The following is a 17,680-nucleotide window of genomic DNA, read 5'->3' on the forward strand; positions in this document are numbered from 1 at the left end:
TACCCCTTTGCAGGCGTGAGCTAGGTGTTCAAACCACTACCATGATAAGTACCAATCTTTGCCTGGTTGTGAGCGAAACTCGGCTTAGATTGTCGACGTTTCCGCTCCTTCCGCGCTCTCCGACGTGCAGCTTCGTATTTTGCAGCAGCGGTCGGGTTGTCAAGTGAGGTTAACGGACTGATCATCGGTATGAGGCACAATGGAAGCTGCTGCCCGGCACTGTCTCCAAGAATGCTACCGCCATTGTGGTCTGCAGACAGTGTGTAGGAGTGACTCGTATCGTTCTCAGATAGCTTATCGTAAACACTCGAGCCATCCACACTTTGCCAAGCACCCAATGGTTGATCCTCCCCGGGTTTGTACCAAGATGACTCCCCCGTAACCGAATTGTAGTAGTAAGTGTAGCCATCCTCCGTGAAGCTTTCGATCCACTCCCCATTTTCGCCTTCTGGTATTTGACTTGACGTGGCTGCAACTATCTCAGCCAACATATCCTTGGCTGAAGTCAACGGCGGCATGTTGTACCTTGTGAGCGGCACACTTTGGTAGTCGTTGATAACTACCGCGCATTGAATGTGATTGTTGCGCAGGGCGAGGTGGTACGCGCTCTCTTGGTTAACATTGCAAATGTGTGGGTTCGCTGCGGTTTCCAAAAGCGCACAAACATTATCAAGACATCCGCAACCAGCGCCCACGTGGAGGGCTGTGTTTCCTTCACTACACTGAGCGTCAATAAACCCGTCGCCTAGAAGCTCGCAGAGAAAATGAATGGTTTCGCGGCCAGTCGAGCATGCTGCGGCGTAGTGGAGTACCGTCCAGCCATTATCGTCTCGTACATCAGGTTGTGCGCCTGCGTCACACAGCAACTGCAGCATCTAGTTCGCAAACCACACGCATCGGGTCGGTTATCGTTGCGATAATAAGGTTCAAGCCATATACATACGCTACCAACCTTGACATCTCCAGCATTTGCAGCGACGTGAAAAGCTGTAACTCCGAGCGCGCACGGTAAATCGACTTGAATTGATGGGGCATTGAGTAACACGCCTGCTGTGGCGAGGTCTCCGGATGCAGCGATTAATAACATCGGACTTTCTCCTCTGCACAAGCCAACATAGAAGTTAATAATGCTAAACCACTCGAATGCATGTATGAACTGGACTCACTCGTGGTTTTGCAGATTGCAATCAATACCCATGCCGAGAAGCGCGGAAACGACAGCGGCCGTCTTGACGCCAAGATTAAGGTTAAGAGCCACGTGTACCAACGAGTTTCCGTCCTTGTCGAACAATGACCCGAATTGCAAATTGAATCCATATTTTTGCAGAACACAACCGATTCTGCTCTGCAATCTGCATCCAGGATCCTCACTACGTCCTTCATTGAGTAGCAGGCAAGAAATCTCCTCAAAAACTAATTCGACAGATTGGTCTGAAGAGCTATCCGTTAGCTGTATTGCATCGGGCAGAATCCTCGATTCGGCCAAAGGAGAATTTCGCGCGTACTTGCTGAGCTCATCGAGATGCTGTTGCCACTGTCGTGCGTCCAGCTCCAGTCGATAAGAAACAAGATCGGAATCAGGTTCAACTCCATGGTTCCCAGGTCTCCATTGAAAAACAATAGTGCGTCCATCGCTAGTGACAATTTGGAAGCTATTCGTAGGCTCATCCAGCACAGATACTTCAATAATATCGGTGAAAGCAACAAAATTTGTAGCAGAAGTGATGCTGTCTCCAGGATCTACCTCTCTAGCATGACGCCACTCCAAACGACTAAACAATCCGTCCACCTCACACCATACACGCCGTGCCGCGCCTAACTTGGTGGCTGTAATTTTGCTGTCCTCACGAATCCCGGCGTTCTCGCTGGTTGGACACCGCCGCAAGTGATCCAGCTCGTAGCGATAGTCAGACACCCAGCATACTCCACATCGATCACATTTTCGAGGGTACTCTCGAATTTGAGGTGCTGGTGGGGGAGTAGCATTGGTATTGACACCAAGGCGATTGCTACCTTCGGACGGAAACTTCCAGAGGTAGCCACCGATCGGTAGCACCTCGACATTTTGGGCTACCTCGTCATTGCGATCAACTGACAAGACCACTGCGTCCACCAAGGAGGCCAGGGCGACCTCAACCTCTGACACTTCCAACATTTTGTTCACCCGTGGCAGTGTCTGCATCTCTTCAGGTTGAGTCGTTCGTTTCACCTACGACAAATATAACACGCCAACGACAAAAAAGTCTGTAAACCTTGCCTGCCTCCACTAGCAAGCCTATATTCTCGGGTTGAGTTGTTGGGGTGTTGGAGCTAAGCAAATGACTGTAACTTGTCGACAAAATCGTCGGTCGAGAGGATCTGGACTCCTCGTTTTGACAAACTCTCGAGCATCGAAGATGTTTTGGAGCTCCCAATGGTGGGCCCGGCTAGTGAAATAACGGCCTCTTTCAGGACTGAGACTTGGTAACCTCTGTCCAGGGCAGTCTGCACACAAGACTCGACGCTTCCCAGTACCGAGATGCCCATGACCACGATGTGTGTGACCATAAGGTTGCGGAGTACGTAGTCGAGATTCGTTGCCGCGAATACACTGAAATGGAAGTAAAACACCAATTAGTTCATAAACGCATGACATACCTAACACAACAAAATAGACACTTACTTGACGCCAGTGCGAGAAAGCACAATGTCATTTCCATCGTCAGGAGCGATGCGCTTAGGCACTTGAGCACCGAACCCGTGCTTGGGTACGTGAATACCAGCATGCTTGTGAGCGCGGGAGCGTTCCCGTCCATCGCGCGTGGCACTCTCCACGACAGAGTAAATCACCTCCATACCCTCCGTGGCACGGCTGGCGAGCAATACGTCCTGAATCGTTGGAATGAGGACGTTGTCCACGCGCTCATAAAACTCGACGCTTGATCGACCCTTAGACGAGCTGGCGTGAGTAGACTCCGACCCGCGTTTGATATCGAACTCTTCGTCGCTGCCACTGCCTGTGCAATCTGCCGTTCGATCCGCGCCATATCCGTGTCGCATTGTGAAGTAGTTCTGGACGTCCAGGATCACCAAGGCCGTCGTCATCGGACACCAATGCAACATCGCCAACGCAGCTGCAGCATGGACACCCTCCACCAGCTGAAGCTCGTTTTGGTTATCTGCTCGGCGTATTTCGTCATGACAGTCGCGAGCACGGCTATGGCGTGGGGAGGCGCTACTTCTCATCGAAGACGCTGGTGACCAGTCGAAGGTGAATTCGCTTGCACTCGTGCTTGGTGTCGCTAAAACACTCTCGGACACAGATGCTGGGGCGGAACTTTTGGACTGGGGCGCCTTGCCGAGGCGAGTTCGGAGCAAGGTCGTTGCCTCTTGCTGCTGGTACTCCCGCTGCTGCTTCATTTCAATGCTGCGCGCCGCGTTCCGATCCAACTGCGCCAACCTTTCTTGCTGGGCCAGTACCCGCGAGGCTGTCTGTGCCCCAAGAAACCTGATCGTGAAGGACAGCTCCCTGCGATCCAAGTACGCCTCGCGGATCTCCTGGAAGATATCCGTCGAGTGCGACCGCGACACCATCATCGCCGGGATGCTCACGGTGTCCGCCACGTGGTCGTGGCGCTGCCCAGCATCCATGACGAAGGCTTCCCCAGTGCTGCTATCGTCGCTGTTGTTGGCCACCAAAGCCGCGATCGCGCCGGCCTGCTGCGCGTGCAGCACCTTGGTGACGAAGTCGCATATCCCGCGCTGCAGCACCGCGATCTTGCCCTGCAGCTCGTGCGCGTTCTTGAGCGGCAAGTGGCCCGTCACGGGCTGCGCCACCACGGCCTGCGCGTAGATGTCCTGCCCCTCGCGCACGCCGCAGGCACCAAAGTCGGCCAGCGGGCAGTACACGAGCTGCCCGCGCAGCTCCAGGAACGGCCAGAACATGACAACAATCAGGACTAAAGCAAGATATCGCAACCTTTCGCTCCTTCACCTGTCGAACGGTTGCCTCGTTTCGCTGTAAGCCTGCGTGGTCTGCACTCGTGCCACGATGGCAGCCAGCAGCTCCGCGCAGACCTCCGCCGCCATGGCCAAGCAAGCGCCCATGGGCTTCCTGTCGTCGCCGCAGGCCTCCGATTACCTGCCGTCCATCTCGCCCACCGTCGTGTACTCGACCGCCCAAGCGGCGTGGACGCCCCAGGAGCTGCAGGCGCTGCACGCTGGCCTCACGCAGTTCCCCGCCGACCAGTTCGACAACGTCACGCGCTACATCAAGATCGCCGCCACGCTGCCGCGCAAGTGCGTGCGCGACGTGGCCTTCAAGGTCAAGGCGCTCGGCTACCCGAGCGGCCAACCAGCAGCAGCAGCAGCAGCAACGGGTGGGGCTGTCGCCAAGCGCATGAAGATCGAGCCGTACCAGGAGCCGAATCAGGCGGCCACGTCCACCGCCGAGCTGGAGGAGGCTCGACTGGCCGCGCTGCTCCAGGACAACGTGCTGGCCATCAACACGATGCGCACCAACCTGCTCAACGGTAAGGCCGACGAGAACCGCGCGCAGATGATCAAGTTCCGAGACAACTGCCAGACGGTGCTGTCCGCGTACGTCTGTCCCCGAAGCTCTTGGCCGCGCTGCCTTGGGCGTTGATGCAGCTAACTCCCCTCCCTTTGCTACTTGTGAGTGTGTTGAGCAGTCTCGGCGACATCTGCACGTCGATTCCGCCGCTGCCACTTCAACTCGACACGTCGCTGCTAGAGGAAGACAACGACGGCAGCAGTAACAACAGCACTAGCAACAACACTAGCAGCAGCAAGAACCAACAGTAGGACGGGTCAACGCAGCGCCCGCTCGCTCCATCACCAAGCTTGCTTACATACCTGGATAGCGGCCTCCGCGGTCGCGAGGCCAAGCCCCAGTATCTATTGTATCGTCCAAACAAGTAGACATTCCTCCCCTGTCCGCCCGTCAGTTCAGCGTCTGCGGCTAGAGCGTCGCTCCGAGCGACTGCGGCTGCGTCTATCACGGTCTCGGTCTCGGTCTCGGCCTCTGTCGCGCCCATTGTCTCGGTCTCGGTCGCGACTGCGACTCCGACTCCGACTGCGCTTCCTGCGGTCCGAGCGACCGCGGCTGCGACTGCGTCTCCTGTCCCTGTCCGGCGACCTGCTCGCCTTTCGGTCCCTGTCGTCGTCGCGGGGCCTGTCCGCGTTGAGCCCCGAGCGTCTCTCCTTGTCCTTGTCCTTGTCCGAGGCGGCGTCGCGCCGCTTCTTCCGCTTCTTCTTGTCCTCGCCCGGCAGCGCGGGCCGCTTGGTGGCCCCGAGGCCCAGCAGCTTGTGCCGCGGCTGCGGGGCCGCGCCCACGTCGTCCGGGTCCACGTCGCCCGTCCAGCCCATGCCGCGCAGCAGCGCCGCGCCGAAGGCCTCCACGGGCACCGCCTCGTACACGTCGCTGTGCACGTCCGGCGCCTCGGGGCGCAGCGCCACGTCGTGCCGGTACTTGTCCGTCACGTCCTGCAGCGCGTCGAGCCCGGGCACGGCGTTCTGCTGCAAAATGGGTCTCTTCTGGTCGCTTTTGGGCCTCTTGTCGCCGTCCTGGAACAGCTGCGCGCGCTTCTGCTCCCGCCCGGCCACGGGGATCACCAGGTCCTTGTGCTGCTCGGGCGCGGCGCTCGTCTGCGCCTCGGCGAGCAGCTGGGCCGCGGCCTGCGCGTCCTCCGAGGCCGCTGCGTCGCTGGACGGACCCATTCCGGCGGCGCCATTTGGGTCCTTTTCGCCGTTTGGGTCCTGCCAGGCGTTGGTCTCCAGCAAAGGGATCACGAGCGGCTTCTGCCCGTCCGCCGCGAGCGCCGCCGGCGCGCTCGGATCGAAGTCCGTGACGAACACCTTCTCGGGCACGCGCGGGGCGGCCGGCGCCGCGGCCGAGAAGCCCGCGGACGCGCCCAGCGCCTTCTTCTTGCCCTTCTTGAGCGCGAACCCGCCCAACTTCATGCTGCACTCGGAAAATGGGTCGGTCCACGTTAGAGTTGATGCCATGTTAGCCAATCAAAATGCGTTTAACTACTGAATACTAACAGGAGAAAAACAGTTTTTATGACAATAAGAGCATTTAAACCTTTAAAAGTGAACGGGTTAAAGGGGCAAGAGATACGAAAAGCATTCTTTTTACTGAACAATGTTGCTTTAACCGCGACCACCTTGACCAGTCGTGCACAAGAAACAGAATGTGGACGAGTTACGTAGTGTCAGTTAATGATTTCCACGGCTGGCCACTACAACCGCAGCCATCTTCTGGGTTTTTAGGGTGCCTGCAAACTAACAGCCCGTTAGTACACCCACCGTTGCTTCAAAGCAAAACGAGTTTGCACGGAACTAGCCAGCACCCTATTGTTCGCAGTGCTACCTCGATCCCTGGCGATCCCTACCAGTGTAACATGTTCTGATTCACTCATGGAGCTGGGCAAATCCCAGTTTGGAAGTGAACGCTTCCGAAACTGATCCATCTCGGACGTAGGAAGGAACTGAGGGGGGGGAACTCGCGTCGCAATGGTCGGTGGACGCAGCTGGTCAACTCCCAGTCTCGTACAAGTTCTCGTAATTCCCAGTTTTGGGAACCCCTCGAACCATTGTTTGAAACGATTCATGGGCTCAGCGAAGACATACAGGTCTGGCAGTGTCCGTCCCTCGGCTCGCGCCAACTCTGGACGACGCCGTACACCGTATTCATACTGGACAACACACGTATATGTAGGATCTGGCCGTTTCGGCCCACCCATCTGTGCGTTGCGCAGGTCTCTTATTTTTGAAGTGGATCTCGCGCTCTTGAGTGTTGTAGTTGAGTCAAAGTCTCCCTCTGACTCGTGCGGACTTTTACCAGTGCACTGAGGTTATCCTTACATTTAATAGCGGTGGTTCATCCTTCCCGTGTGGATCGCAATTCCTCCGTTTTCGACTGAATTATAGCACTGTAGTTGAAGTATGTCTTCACCTGCAGTGCAATTTTAGGGATTATTAATACATGCCGACGTCATTTGACGACCGAGCTTCTGTCCGTCACACCCGTTCTCTATTTATACGTATCCAACTAAACTTGTTCGTCCACCATTTTCCAGGTCACCAAATGCAATAGCAACCTTGCCATTCACGCCCCTCTGCACGATTCGAGGGCTTGTTGCTGTCTTATGGATGCAATGGGGACGAAAGTCGCACCCGCTTCGAGTATTTTGCAGCCCTCGTCTATTGCTGACGAGGCTTCTCTTCGACACTCATCCACGGGTTCGTCAACCTTCTCGCAGCACTACAGACCCCCTGCAGGCACCAAGAAGCGACCACGACCGCAATTTCAAAATGGTTCACCGAGCGAGGGGTTAAGAAGACGCAAAGCGACAATGTTTGCAGCTGTGGCAGCTAGGAGACTCAAGGCCCGAAACCCTTTGAGCCTGAATGAAGAAGTGGGTGAAGAGTACATGCGTCGGCTGCGTGCGCTCTTCCACGCGAGCGACGCTGACGAGGACAATGCCGTGACGCCAAACGAGCTATTGGTACTGCTGGAACTTATGGGTGGAACTCCTATCGAGGCTCGAACGTTTGGGGCGACAGCCAGCGGGAAACTCGATCGAAGAAGGCAAGTCGTGACGTTCGACGCATTTGTAGAAATGTGCCGTCCGCTTATCGTACGATGTGTGCAAGAGCGGCGTCCACTCCCGCCGACTAGTTTTGTGGCTCAATGCAAGCCGCTAAAGAACGCGTATCAACGATGTGATACCGATGGCAGCAGTGAAATTTCTCGAACGGAACTGGAGATTGCTCTCCAGAAACTCGGACTTGTGCTCAGTGATGAAGAACTAGATACCATTCAAGCGCGACTTGACCCAAATGGCGACGGACGCATCGAGTGGAGTGACTTCTTGTATGTAGCGTGGCAGGACTCACAGGACGACACAGGAACCAACGGCACTGCACTGCAAAGGTATTTTTCGGTGGATCTCTTTACTGAACTGCCATCCTTCATTCGTGCTTCAGTAGACAGACAACGCCAGCAGCAAACACGTAAGCGGCTGAGGCGAGGAAGCGTGTCGACGGAGTCGACCAACCCGGTCGTAACAGCGAACGAAACACCCAAGAGTTATTTGACACGTATGGAGCGCGTGGGCGTCGAGTTTCTCACGCGCGTGTCCAAAGAACGTATGAAGCGTGTGAAGCGAGCAACGATTGCTGTCAGCTTGTCTGCTCGGTTTGGTAAAAGACCAAGGACGTCTCAACTCCAGCCTGTCGATCACGACAAAAGACCGGCATCAGTTCTTCCTCCTCACGTATCGCAAACGCCAGAGAAAATAAAACGTAGCATCTTTGTGGGCCCGCGACTACAAAAGCAGGAGAACAAACAGATTTGCATACCCGAGCGTCGATACGGTTTCTCCGCTGCCACAATGCGCCAGCTGAGAAACATCGAGTGGGCAGGAACGCTACTGGGGTTCCTTGCAGGACTCGTGAGTGGCCTCATTTCAATTGGTTTGGAGAGCGCACTACCTCCCGAACTTACTGTCGACGAGATTTGGGGCTTGAATCAGTATGTGCTGCTTATCAACATCGCTGTCTCGCTAGTCGAGGTGACTACGCTGTACACGATCGCTGTGGTCTGCGCATTTCGACTGACAGTCAGTGCCGGCCTCACATTATATCCATTAGACCATGAACGTGAATTTCTCGCGCGAGCGGTGGCCCGCGCAGCGCTGCAGGTTGGGCACCGCAAGGACATGCTCTTCGGAATGGATCCAATGCGGGGCTCTCCCAAGATTATCTTGCTGATGACGTTCCTCGTGTACAAAAGCAAGCGCTACGTCGTCAAGTTCCTGCTCAAACTATTCATCAAGCGTGTTCTCTGGAGAGCTGCCGCGCGCTCGGCCCTGAGCGCCGCCGTCCTTCCGATCCAAGGACTGTTCGATTCCTGGACACTACGCCGGGTGCTGCGGAATTGCCGGATAAATATCATCGGCCCACCGTGCGCGATCGCTGCCTTGGAAACATTTTTGCTGGAAGATGCGTGCTTCAAACCCGCCCAACGCGTAGACTACATGCGCGCCATGGGCAGCTGCCTGGTCTGCAAGCGTATCGTACACCCCAACGTCGAGATCATGGTGGAGCACCTGCGTCACCGCTGGATTAACACCGACTCGTGGCCTGTCGGTGACGCTGGCTGCACGTGTATGCAGGAGTCCGTTGCCCCGTGCCCGGCCCACGTGCTGGACGACGTGGAGGTCTTCCTCGCCAGCGTCCGCGCGCTCGGCACCGCAGCCGCGTCGGCCGCCTCGCGCACGGCGTCGCCGCCTCCGTCGTCGTCGTCGTCGTCGTCGCTGCTGCTGCTGTCGCCCTACCACCTGCGCAACCTCTTGTTCCTGCTCGTCGTGGCGCTGGTGATCGACGGCAGCCTGGACTGGGGCGAGCGTCGCTACTACGTGCGCGTGTGCGAGGCGGCAGGCGTGCCCAACCACTGGAGCGGCGTCCTCAAGCTCAAGGAGGCGTTCGTGCACGGCCAGGGGCTGGACGTGGACGCCATCTTCGCGCTGGTGCAGTTCGAAGAGGGCGCGGAGGCGCAGAGCGCCGGTGGAGACTCGAGCAGCGTGCCGTGGCGCGAGTCGCTGTCGTACCTGGGCGACGGCATGGCCAGGCTGCTGTCCTGCTGAGCTGGTGATGGGAGATAGAGCAAGGTGATCCCGAGAGGGCAACCGGTTGCACCCGGCGAGTTGCAGACCCGGTTGGCTCTGACGTGGCAGCGGATGCGTCATCTTTCGATGATGTAATCACGCATTTCCTCACTGCAATCAGTGGATACGGGTCAAGTCTTAACCTCACAGTACTTTGGTGGCGGTCAGATTACCATTTTGAGTGCATCAAGAGCGGCCACATTGCCGTTCCCGACGTCACGGATCGGCGCTTTTAAGCGGTGTCTGGCGTCGGATTCGTGAAAAGCGCCACCGTGGGATTGCGCGCTGAGATGGGGCGTCATGCCGATGTCATGCCGACCTGGAGTCGAGCTCTGGTGCCGTACCGCCGGATGATCAGAATCCGATTCCTCAGCTCCAGCGCAAGTACCCAAGCCCATTCCACTGACCATGACCAAGGTGGCGATCATCATCTACTCCATGTACGGCCACGTGGCGACGCTGGCTGAGACCGTCAAGAGCGGCGTCGAGTCCGTGGAGGGCGTGGAGGCCACGATCCTGCAGGTGCCGGAGACGCTGCCGGAGCTGGTGCTGGAGAAGATGCACGCGCCGCCCAAGAAGGACTACCCGATCGCGACGCCCGACGTGCTGACGGAGTTCGACGGCATCCTGTGGGGCATGCCCACGCGCTTCGGCATGATGCCGGCGCAGATCAAGGCGTTCTTTGACGGCTGCGGCGGGCTGTGGGCCAAGGGCGCGCTGATCGGCAAGACCACGGGCATCTTCTTCAGCTGCGGCAGCCAGGGCGGCGGCAACGAGACCACAGCCTTCAACACGGCGCCGTTTTTCGCGCACCAGGGCATGACGTTCGTGCCGCTGGGCGTGCGCGCGCGCCATCTGCACACGCTAGACGAGGTGGTCGGCGGCGGCAAGTGGGGCGCTGGCACCTACGCCGGCACGGGCGACCGCCAGCCCACGGAGCGCGAGCTGGGCACGGCCAAGATCCAGGGCGAAAGTTTCGCGGAGATCACCAAGAAGCTGTTCCCGTAGATGCACTTGTACAGTAAGACCGCATTTGGTGGTGCGGTAGTCCTTTGCGCAGAGGCCCGATCGTTGTTGACCGAGATTTCGTGCCGCACTCTGGGAAGTTAACACTCTAAATGAGAACCCTTGGTGTTTGCTTCACGCCGGAGAAAGAGGTCCTCTATTTGCGTTTGCCTTGAAACTATAGAGCCCTAATATCGTTGTTGGCTATGCCTGATTGACTTCTTCTCCCCCCCTGGAATATCCTTGTGGCTTGGCACCTACTGCTGTGGGGTTTGATGCTCGGAGCTCGAAGTTCGTCTTCATGATGGTGTTTCAATTTCTTGGACACATGAGAGTCCACCTGCATCTCCCATGCTGGTTAGGAACGGCCCTAATTGTGAATCCCAGGAAGCGTTTTGTTTGTCAAGGGCTATATTGTACTAATGGGTGTGCACAACGGATGCTGCATGCAGCCGATGAGTGCATCTGCGACCACAACTTGCGCTGTACAGCACAACGTCATGCGCACAGCAGGATTGGTGTGTTTGGCTTTTACCGGACGACAATGAACTCGAGGTGGTTGAACTGGCAAACCAAGACCAGCCAAGCCGTAGTGGAAACTGCGCACATGGATTCGTCCGGCAAACCATCAACATTAAGTGTCGTTGGCACTGAAAAGATTTGCATACTTGTATAAGTTACACGACGACGGCCCGCGCGAGGTGTACGTGGTGCCCAGTGAGGAAGCCGTCGTATGCGCCTGAAGGATTCTGAATCACCGAAATCGCCCCAAACGGTACACTATAGTGTAACTATCGGGTTTGAAAATGCTGTTTGGCACCATTGTCAAGGATACTCTCCGGTTCTGACCTGGTCCATGAGGATCGAGAAACGCGGCCGGAAATTGGACTCCTGGCGCTTGCGTGCATCTTCGTGTCGACGCGCGGCGAGCAAGCGGCCCTAGCTCAGTCAGTCATTGATCAGACTGAGAGTCTCAGCCTGATCAAGATTCTCAGTTAGATCGTCGCCGATGTTGGCCAGCTGCTGCAAGACGCGCACGAGGCCGGTGCAGCCTCGTGCCTGACCTTCGTGGAGCGAAGGGCACCTTCTGCGGGCTGAGACAACCGCAGCGATTCCGATGCCATGGAGCAGCGGCAGATTGAAGCACGAGTTGAAGAGCTTCACCGACCTCCACCATGAATTTCGGGGGGCCTCGCGGCCATGAGTACGCCATGGTGTAGACTGACAGGTTGACCCAGAAAGCTAGCGGAGATCCTGGCAAGATCCTGGTGCCGCGATTCTTGTGGTCCTGCAACCCCAGGCAGCAACATTCGCGATACGCCTTGCTACGTGCACGTTTTCCGTGTTGGAGGAGGGAACGCGGTGCCCCCGATCTGCCACGATGGGCAAGTTCAGTCGGTCTGCAGCAGATCGAGCGCATGGCGTGCGGCATGCAGGTGAGGATTGGAAGGACTGCGGCCTGTAATACATGCCACCACCCTGAGCGCAAAGAGGCAAGGTGGAATTGCTCGAAAGTGTCCGCCGCTTCAAGTCCCGCTGCGGGACTCCTGCACGCGGGGCTCAGTTGGGTGCAGTATGCTGCCACGCGCGCGGTTTCAAAGACTAAGATGGCCGCTTTCTTAGGCAGTTGGCCATTTTGGTGCAACGAAGATGATTGATGATTGATGATTGGACTTAACAGCAATGTACCCATGTATAAATGGGTTACGATCTATGCTATGCATACATGGAAACAGTACGTTGCTGGTAATAAGTCCAATCGACTCGATAGGATGCAAAGCCGGCCGAAGCGAGCTCGTGTGCCTGACCTCGCGAGACGCATCGACTCGTTTGGATGCGCGCGTGCAGGGCCTGGTCGCGGCCGAAGGTCTCCGGACCGCCCACGTCGCACGGTGTCATGCGCGGGGAAAAGATACTTGGGGGCAATGCTCGTGCCATCGCTGGGGCGCTGCCAAATCGCCTAAAAATGCAGGCGATAAATCCACTATTAGGACCCAGGCCCGAGCGACAATATATATCGATCGGAGCCCCTTGGCCAAATTTCCACGGCGAACCTAGGTCGATTCTCTCTCACTGCTTGACAAGCATGGCGATTTCGCTGGATTCCACTCGAACATGGCAAGCGTGATGGCGTCCCCGCCTGACGCTGAGGCATGCGCCTGACCTCGCTTGGCGGCTTATCTATGCAAAAAACCACCTGTCCCGTTGGGGCCTGCAACGGCGGGAAAAACGGCAAGGATGCAGAATGGCAGGGCAACTCATACAGGAAATGGCTCAAGATATCCACAGGAAGCGACACGAGCGTCCCCCGCCAACAGATCCTGGAGGTTGCCGCTGGGATCCCAGTCTCGAGCGGAGCCGAGTGTACAATTTGGGGTGATCACAGAACGTGCATTCATGGCCGCTATCCAGGCCGCGCTCGCCCCCAGCAGCGCAGCGCGGCGACCGCTTCAATCCTCACTTCCCAATTTGCCTTCCAACCAACACTTCCCAACTCGCCATGACCATGGTGTACAACAACCTGGAGCTGGAGACGCCCACCGGCCGTTCGTGGTCGTCGCCAGTCTTGAAAAAACCCGCTGCCAAAGCTTCCTCTACTCGCACCCAGCAGAAGCCTTTACTCAGACCCGATGAAGCTGAAGAGAGCAAGACATCCGAGCACTCCACTGGCCCCGCGTCCTTGGGCCTCGACTCGTCAGTCTCGTTCGACCTTGAAGCCGCCGACAACAACATCGACCGCATGCTGCGCGACATGGCCGACAACATGATCGGACGCAACGTCCCCTTCAACACGCCCTTCGGCGTCAAGGCCCAGGTGTACGCCGACTACACCGCCAGCGGCAAGTCGCTCGAGTGCATCGAGAGGTTCATGCACGACCACGTCATGCCCACCTACGGCAACACGCACACCACCACGTCCGTCACGGGGCTGCAGACCACCTCGTTCCGAGAGGAGGCGCGCCACATCATCGCCACCGCGGTCAACGCGCGCGCGTCCAAAGACGTGGTCATTTTCGCCGGCCAGGGCTGCACCAGCGCCATCAACAAGCTTGTCACGGCGCTCGGCATCAACAAGGGCCGCCGCCGCCACCGCGCCAGCAAGCGGCCCGTGATCTTCACGTGCCCGTTCTCGCACCACTCGAACCTCTTGCCGTGGCGCGAGAGCCCGTGCGCCGATGAGGTGCAGATCCCCGAGGCGGAGGGCGGCGGTCTCGACCTGAAGGAGCTGGAGAGGCAGCTTCAACGTCACCAGAACCGGCCGCTCAAGATCGGGTCGTTCGCTGCGGCGTCCAACCTCACGGGCATGCTCATCAACGTGGACGAAGTGTCCAAGCTGCTGCACAAGTACGGCGCGCTGGCCTGCTGGGACTACGCGACCTGCGCTCCGTACGTCGACATCAACATGAACCCCAAGGACCCTCTCGCCTACAAGGACGCGGTGTTCTTCTCGGGCCACAAGTTCGTGGGTGGTCCGGGTTCTCCTGGTGTGCTGGTGGTCAAGAAGAATTTGATGAACAACGCGGTGCCGACGATGCCTGGCGGTGGCACCGTCCTCTTCGTGACGGAGAAGGCTCACAGCTACCTCTCGAACACGATCGAGCGTGAAGAAGGAGGCACCCCTGACATCCTGGGTAGCATTCGGTTGGGGTTGGCCTTCCAGTTGAAGCAACAGATTGGCCCACAACAGATCATGGACCTCGAGCGACACCACGTCGAGCATGTCCGCAAGTCTCTCGGTCGCAACAAGAACATCATCTTGCTTGGCCGCCAGACGGACGACGTGGACCAACTGCCCATCTTCTCCATGATGGTCCGTTTCGGTGATCGCTTCCTGCACCACAACTTCGTGTGCGCCTTGCTGAACGACATGTTCGGCATCCAGGCCCGTGGTGGATGCCAGTGCGCTGGGCCCTTCGGATCTCGCTTGCTGGGCCTCAGTCGCGACCACATTGTCGACCTTGGCCACGCTGTCGTCGCCAAGCACGAGATCCTCAAACCCGGCGTTGCTCGCATGAGCTTCCCGTACTTCGCCGATGAGGACGAGGTTGAGTACGTCTTGGAGGCCGTGCACTTCGTGGCCAACCACGGCTGGAAATTCCTACCGCAGTACGATTTCAACTGCCGTACCGGCGTGTGGCGTCACATCTCGCGCGCGGAAGTCGCGTTCCCGGACAAGAAGTGCCTTTCAGAGATGCAGATTGATGACGTGGAGGGCATGCGCTCGTCGACCGCTGTCGAGCCCAGTATTCGCAACCTAGCCGCGCATCGGCGACACAACCTCGATCAGGCTGCAAAGCTCGCGGATCGGTCCATCCAGGAGGCAGCGTCGTCCAAATTCCACCAGGTCGAAAAGGTTGCGAGCAGCTACGAGGGGCTGCGCTGGTTCGCGTACCCGAGCGAGGCCGTTGCAGCTTTCGAGGAGCTGGGTGGGAAACCTGCGCTCTCCGATGAGATCAGTGGTCCGTGCCAGCCGCAGCGTTACTTCAGCTCCGACATCAACCATGTCTGGGACGGTGTGCCGACGCTAGCTAACATGAAGCGGCACTGGGTAAAGATGGCGGCGCGGCAGTTCATCGCTCGCTACTGTCTGCCGGGTCAGAGTTCTCCGTTCTTGATGGATATGACTCCGCTGACAGACTCGGAGGATGAAAGCAGCAGTGACAGTGACGACTTACCGCCCCAGAAGCATGCATAAACTACCATTTCATAATGCATATTTTGGGTATTAATACATGCAAACACGACTGGATTATGAATATTTTTGTTGTTGGTGTTTCGTTGTTTTATGGTGCTGTTTGTTTTGCGGTTGGGGGGATACAGTAGTTGAAAACTCGCCCACGACGCGAGATACTCCAACCTGGAGTATCATGCTTCTGTCAATGACATACCGTATGCGAACTGCATTCGTGTGGTGTTTCCGAAAGTCGATGAAAGAAATGGGAACACTCAGCAGGGCAGGTGGCTAACCGCAGGAAGACTTGTTGTCAAATGTATTTGTTGTTGCCTTGTGTAGTGAGTCGAAAAGTGAAGAAAATGCTTCCTGTAGAGTCGGCCGGCTAACACTATTAAGAACTATGTGGTCTTGGATGCTGTGCCGGCACGCCGGACATTTTTCGTCTTGGACTCGCTCTTGAATTGAAGCAGCGTGTTGGTCGACAAAGTATTATGGAACTCGAGTGGCAACACGTTAACCATGTCCGCGAATCTTTCAGCCGCAACGAGAGCATCGTCAAGTTTGGTCGTCAAACTGATGGCGTGGATCAACTACCGATCTTCTCTCTCCTAATCCGTGTCGGTTCCGGTTTTCTCCACCACAATGTCGTGTGCGCCCTACTACTAATTGACCTCTTTGGCGTCCAAGCTCGTGGGGGATGTCAGTGTGCTGGCCCCTTCGGCTTACGCATGCTGGGGTTCACTCGGCAGAACATGGAGTCTCTGGACCGAGCAGTGATGGCCCAAAACGAAATTCTGAAGCCAGGCGGTTCTCGCGTATGCTTCCCCTACTTCGCCGATGACCACAAGGTAAACTACATTTTGGACGCGGTGCACTTCGTGGCCGGCCACTGATGGAAGTTTCTTCCTCCTTTGCGCTCTTGTCAGCGCTGCGCTTCACTTGACGCTCCCTCATTGAGCGAGAAATGATGCTGTAGCACGCGTCATCGATGATCTCGACCTGCTTCCTAAGCTCGTGTTCGCTGCCCACGTCCAGCCACTTTTGGAGCTGCCACCACCACGTTGGCTCCAGAAAGCGCACGAACATCCTCTGCTTATGCCTCCTGTTTCGCCTTTGCCGAAGACGCACTAGGATATACTGAGAGTTCAACTTGTTTGTGTTCGTCTGGGATCTTGCCAACATCTCGTGCGCTTTCACAATGTGAGCACTGGATCATATTGACTAACTGTTATACAAACGTACAAGTAAGTTGAGCGCGTCGATCACTTCGGAAGAGTTCACACTTGTGACATAGTTAAGATTAGTAGGAGAAGCCCCACCAGAGTGTACTCATTGAATGCAAATATCCAAAAAGGCTGCGACTAGCTGCTAGCCGCCACCGATGCCGAGCGATCGCGGATGTTGACCCCTTTACGGAGATGACGATGGAAGTAGTCGTAGGTGAGCTCGACAGTCTTGATGTCGAGTCAGCACAAGAGCACCACGGTCGGAGTATTCACCCGTCGGACCGCTTGGCCGCGGGAGGGCCCCTTATACGCTGTTCTCGTGTGCGCTCCTTTCGTCGTGCTATACGCAATCGGATTATCTCGCGGCAAACGTCACAATGAACCAGGAATTGACCTTTCCTGTTTCGAGAGCAGGGCTTCTTGCACGATACGCACCGGTGGCTGGCTTTGAGAAATGCGTAGCGCTGAGCACATCTCCTCTTCACCTTCTCCCGACACGCTGAACAAGACTTGAAATTGCGGCCTACTTCACGGACGCAGTCGTCACCGCTGCGGAAACCATGGTCAAGCAGCTCATGATCAACCGTAACCTGATCATGAGCTCACTGGACAGCTTCTTGGCCTTCTTTAGGAATTCCACGGTAGGAAACGGGCAAGAAATCCCTTTCATCAATTCAGATTCAGAGCTTGCAATTTGCGGAGGTCTTCGAGCCTATCCACGACCTAGCCGCCCACCGACAGTGAAACCTTGAGCAGGCTGCAATGCTCGCGGGCCGCTCCATCCAGGTTGCAGCTTCATCACACCTCACGCCAAATGAGAAACTCCCACGAAAGCACGAGGCCCTGCGCTGGTTCGTGTACCCACCCGAGTGAGGTTGTTGAAGTGTTCAGAAAACTAGGTGACAAGCCCCCGCTCGCACAGGAAATCGTGGACCGTTCCAGCTGCAACGCTTCTTGGACTCTGGTGCTGTATCAACCGCAAATGGGAACCATGAAAACTACCGAGCGGCATCGAAAGCAAACGTCGTTTTGGTAGTTTAACGTCGTGCACCAAGTACAACGGTGTCCACCTTGTAGACCCCTCGAGAGGGAGTGGTGTA

General features: G+C 56.8%; 7 protein-coding genes across 7 annotated transcripts; 4 read left to right on the top strand and 3 right to left on the bottom strand.

Annotated features, from left to right (window-relative positions):
* Window positions 1-745: 745 nt before the first annotated feature.
* IUM83_11698 (uncharacterized protein) lies at window positions 746-1,198 on the bottom strand (the record flags this gene model as incomplete). Its single annotated transcript, XM_067936272.1, has 3 exons — window positions 746-850; window positions 953-1,100; window positions 1,167-1,198. The coding sequence occupies 3 exons, from the start codon at window positions 1,196-1,198 to the stop codon at window positions 746-748; spliced, it is 285 nt and encodes a 94-aa protein (XP_067798541.1).
* Window positions 1,199-2,310: 1,112 nt separating this feature from the next.
* IUM83_11699 (Ubiquitin carboxyl-terminal hydrolase) lies at window positions 2,311-3,924 on the bottom strand (the record flags this gene model as incomplete). The annotated part of the gene is made up of 3 exons (XM_067936273.1): window positions 2,311-2,590; window positions 2,663-3,158; window positions 3,318-3,924. 3 exons carry the CDS (start codon window positions 3,922-3,924, stop codon window positions 2,311-2,313), a joined length of 1,383 nt encoding a protein of 460 aa, XP_067798540.1.
* A 106-nt stretch (window positions 3,925-4,030) lies between these two features.
* IUM83_11700 (uncharacterized protein) lies at window positions 4,031-4,803 on the top strand (the record flags this gene model as incomplete). The annotated part of the gene is made up of 2 exons (XM_067936274.1): window positions 4,031-4,545; window positions 4,671-4,803. The coding sequence occupies 2 exons, from the start codon at window positions 4,031-4,033 to the stop codon at window positions 4,801-4,803; spliced, it is 648 nt and encodes a 215-aa protein (XP_067798694.1).
* Window positions 4,766-5,961, bottom strand: IUM83_11701 (G patch domain and KOW motifs-containing protein; the record flags this gene model as incomplete). Its single annotated transcript, XM_067936275.1, has 4 exons — window positions 4,766-4,777; window positions 4,855-4,896; window positions 5,001-5,023; window positions 5,100-5,961. The coding sequence occupies 4 exons, from the start codon at window positions 5,959-5,961 to the stop codon at window positions 4,766-4,768; spliced, it is 939 nt and encodes a 312-aa protein (XP_067798576.1).
* A 2,765-nt stretch (window positions 5,962-8,726) lies between these two features.
* IUM83_11702 (Calcium-binding protein 7) lies at window positions 8,727-9,653 on the top strand (the record flags this gene model as incomplete). Its single annotated transcript, XM_067936276.1, has 1 exon — window positions 8,727-9,653. One exon carries the CDS (start codon window positions 8,727-8,729, stop codon window positions 9,651-9,653), a length of 927 nt encoding a protein of 308 aa, XP_067798586.1.
* A 429-nt stretch (window positions 9,654-10,082) lies between these two features.
* On the top strand, window positions 10,083-10,682 carry IUM83_11703 (NAD(P)H:quinone oxidoreductase, type IV; the record flags this gene model as incomplete). Its single annotated transcript, XM_067936277.1, has 1 exon — window positions 10,083-10,682. One exon carries the CDS (start codon window positions 10,083-10,085, stop codon window positions 10,680-10,682), a length of 600 nt encoding a protein of 199 aa, XP_067798585.1.
* A 2,497-nt stretch (window positions 10,683-13,179) lies between these two features.
* Window positions 13,180-15,375, top strand: IUM83_11704 (Cysteine desulfurase; the record flags this gene model as incomplete). Its single annotated transcript, XM_067936278.1, has 1 exon — window positions 13,180-15,375. The coding sequence occupies one exon, from the start codon at window positions 13,180-13,182 to the stop codon at window positions 15,373-15,375; it is 2,196 nt and encodes a 731-aa protein (XP_067798575.1).
* Between the last annotated feature and the right edge of the window lie 2,305 nt (window positions 15,376-17,680).

The sequence above is a fragment of the Phytophthora cinnamomi genome (assembly GCF_018691715.1).
Source record: "Phytophthora cinnamomi strain GKB4 chromosome Unknown Contig8, whole genome shotgun sequence".
In the NCBI taxonomy this organism is placed as follows: domain Eukaryota; phylum Oomycota; class Peronosporomycetes; order Peronosporales; family Peronosporaceae; genus Phytophthora; species Phytophthora cinnamomi.